Source organism: Myxocyprinus asiaticus, chromosome 11, assembly GCF_019703515.2.
Source record: "Myxocyprinus asiaticus isolate MX2 ecotype Aquarium Trade chromosome 11, UBuf_Myxa_2, whole genome shotgun sequence".
NCBI classification, from domain to species: domain Eukaryota; kingdom Metazoa; phylum Chordata; class Actinopteri; order Cypriniformes; family Catostomidae; genus Myxocyprinus; species Myxocyprinus asiaticus.
Window position 1 is genome coordinate 3,341,815 of NC_059354.1, and position 3,186 is coordinate 3,345,000.

Genomic DNA, 3,186 nt, shown 5'->3' on the forward strand with positions numbered 1-3,186 from the left:
GGTCATTTTGAGCAGTCATTCGTTGCCCGCTCTGGCACTCTTCTGTTTCTTTCTTTTCTTTTTCTTTTTTTTTTTTTTTTTTTTTTTCTCTCGTCCGGCTCATAAAGGTGTTATATTATTTAGAGGCAGCAGCTGAGCTGAATGCGGATTAGGTCCGCCACTAGACATCGGAGCACCAGCCCTGGGACTTTGGAATTTTTCTGCACGACTTCATGATGGAGAGGATAAGAAAAGAAATGATTCTGATGGAAAGGGGACTACACAGCCCAGTGGCAGGCAAGAGGCTCTCCAACCTCTCTGACTCGGCCGGGAACGCGATGCTGGAGGCCCTGGAAAATTCTCAACACGCAGGTCGTCTCAGCCCGAGAATAACTTCCGCCTCGCTCCACGGTAGTCTCGGGGATATTCCCACCAAAGGAAAGTTCGAAATCGACAGCTTATTCGGAAACCACCACAGCAGCGACAATACATCCTCCACCGAAGTGTCGTCCTCTGAAAGCAGGAAGAAAATACATTTTTATCCTGAAGTTTCTCCAGACTCCGATATGAACAGCGATGTGGAGGTGGGATGCCCGTCTCATCGCTCACCGGGCAGTGTCAGCCAACATAAAGAAAACAATAGCAAAGGTACAAATATTTACACAGAATCGTCGACCAGGTCACTTCATAAATGTGTTAAAATGCTATGTTTGAATATTAGAAAGTTTTGATTCTGGGACAATATTGATTAGCTACTCAATTCGGATTTTGCGTTGTATTTTGCAGAGAAGCCATTTTTACAAAGTCTGTTAAAGTAGGCTAATGGCACATTTTGTTATTGTTTTACTGAATCTCAAGCTGTCAGCATGTCCCTTTAACGAATGAAATGATTTGTGAATTAGTATTTTTGAACAGTATAAATACCGTCTTAAAAAGAAACCAAAATAAAAGAATATTATCTTTTAAATATTATTTTGTGGATATGTTTGTCTTGAAATGACGATTCTTTGTAGGATTCATTTTGGCTTCAGAAATTAGAATCGAAATTCTGATAAACAGAAAATGTGTTCCGGTTTCATGGAATTTTATTTTATTTTTATTTATTTATTTATTTGTAAATGCATCACAAATCATATTTGATATGCTCTTATATTTCATAAATTGCATAAATGAACAGGAAATGCACACAAAAGTGTCTAAAAATTCAGAAAGATTGATTCATTTATTTCCTATTTATTTCAATATCCGGTGTAGGTTTTTCAGACAGTAACTCTGGAACATCCAATACAAGTTCATCGTCTGTCTCCAACCTAAACGGCAATTCCATCGGTAACTCCAGCAGCTCGAGCGCGGACCAGGTGAGGAGGTATCGGACTGCTTTCACACGAGAACAGATTGGAAGACTGGAAAAAGAATTTTACAGGGAAAACTACGTCTCAAGACCCAGGAGATGTGAATTGGCCGCAGCACTAAACCTTCCCGAAACAACAATAAAGGTAAGAGTTTAACTCTTCTTTACCTTGTAGCCTATGTTTGTTTAAAATGTTCATCTAGAGCACAGTACGAGTAAACAGACACACATAAAGGAACAAACATGCAATTCTACAAAAATGCTTGTTTTCATTTTAAAAGATGAATCCATTTTCTTAAGTAGAGAAATGCAGCCTATTTGCGCTATATATATATATATATATATATATATATATATATATCATGTTTTAAACACGCATACTATATAAAAAATAATCTATAATATTTTATATAAATAATAATGATTTGCTTTTGTCTGATGCAGAAACTTTCAAGAGGGTTTCATTTGCAAAAGTAGGCTATTCGGGAAATGACACAAATTATCTTCTGATAAAATAAAATAAAATAAAATAAATATCTTTATCCAATACTGCTCTGTAAAATAAATTTCAGATGAGTGGTTCCTGAAGTTGTTTTGTCAGTTATTCGGAGCAGGACAACTGTAGTGTTAAGTTGTTTTTGTTCTCGCTTCTAACCACTTTTCACCTGTTCACTAATTGTTTCCTGTATGCTTTTGTCTGTAGGTGTGGTTTCAGAACCGACGAATGAAGGACAAGCGGCAGCGGTTGGCCATGTCCTGGCCACATCCCGCCGATCCCAGCTTCTACACCTATATGATGACGCATGCAGCCGCCACCGGAAGTCTGCCTTATCCTTTCCATTCCCACATGCCACTACACTATTACCCCCATGTCGGTGTCACGGCAGCAGCTGCTGCGGCAGCCGCCTCAGGAGCCGCTCCATCGCCTTTTGCTACCTCTATCCGTCCCCTTGATACTTTCCGTGCGCTCTCTCATCCCTATTCGCGCCCAGAGCTGTTGTGTAGCTTCCGACATCCAGGACTATACCAGTCACCCGCCGGCTTAAACAGCTCCGCGGCGGCGGCAGCGGCGGCGGCGGCAGCAGCGGCTGCGGCGGTCAGTGCACCCTCAGCCACGGGGCCGTGCTCATGTCTCAGCTGCCACAGCAGTCAGGCGGCCAGCGCACTTGGCTCCAGGAGCGCCAGCTCTGATTTCACCTGCACGGCGAGCGGGCAGAGGTCTGAGAGCGGATTTTTGCCATACTCGGCAGCAGTTCTCAGCAAAACTGCGGTGCCCTCACCAGACCAGAGAGAAGAAAGCGCGCTCAATAGATAGCTCATCACTAAAATAAATCTTTTATTTATTTGAAGCACATGTAATTTTGTTAATTTAAGGACAACATTTCCATTCCAGTAAGGCCTCTATTGTGCCCACACTTATAAGATAGCCTACAGTGTTAAGTATTAATACTGGAGGCCTTTTATCGTGTTTCCACACACAATACACACACATGAAATACACACAAACATTACGTTATAGAAGCTATAATGAGCAAGTGGGCTATTTGCATTAAAATGCAGTTATTTATTTTGATAGTCTCATTTGAAATTTCAGTCTCTTTTATTATCATCGTTATTATTAACTGTATGCACATATTATTTTCGATGAGATTAGATCACACCGTGCAGTATATAGTATATACACTGGATTTTCAGTTTAGTTTCAGTTAAGGGACCTGGCGCAAGATAATGATGCTGTTCTAAAAGTGTTGCTGCTCGAGGGACTCTCCCTGATCCAGGAGTGTGGCGCATAAAATCTGCACTGCTTCTACAATGTCATTTCTGCTGTTAATAATGTGAAGATTATGACGAAAATT

At 41.0% G+C, this 3,186-nt stretch overlaps 1 protein-coding gene across 2 annotated transcripts; it reads left to right on the forward strand.

Moving 5' to 3' along the window:
• Nucleotides 1-212: 212 nt before the first annotated feature.
• Nucleotides 213-2,645, forward strand: LOC127448354 (homeobox even-skipped homolog protein 2-like). Of its 2 annotated transcripts, none has more exons than XM_051710815.1 (3): nucleotides 213-658; nucleotides 1,247-1,475; nucleotides 2,034-2,645. In XM_051710815.1, exons 1-3 carry the CDS (start codon nucleotides 213-215, stop codon nucleotides 2,643-2,645), a joined length of 1,287 nt encoding a protein of 428 aa, XP_051566775.1. The 2 variants fall into 2 exon arrangements, with proteins under 2 accessions (XP_051566775.1, XP_051566776.1); XM_051710816.1 differs by having other exon boundaries at nucleotides 213-627; nucleotides 1,234-1,475.
• Nucleotides 2,646-3,186: the final 541 nt, after the last annotated feature.

Excerpts from the sequence above, each read along its gene's own strand:
- LOC127448354 (XM_051710815.1), top strand. The coding sequence starts at position 213 with ATGATGGAGAGGATAAGAAAAGAAATGATTCTGATGGAAAGGGGACTA. Across the intron at positions 659-1,246 it reads TACACAGAATCGTCGACCAG|TAACTCTGGAACATCCAATA; the intron begins GTCACTTCATAA and ends TTTTTCAGACAG. Across the intron at positions 1,476-2,033 it reads TTCCCGAAACAACAATAAAG|GTGTGGTTTCAGAACCGACG; the intron begins GTAAGAGTTTAA and ends TTTTGTCTGTAG.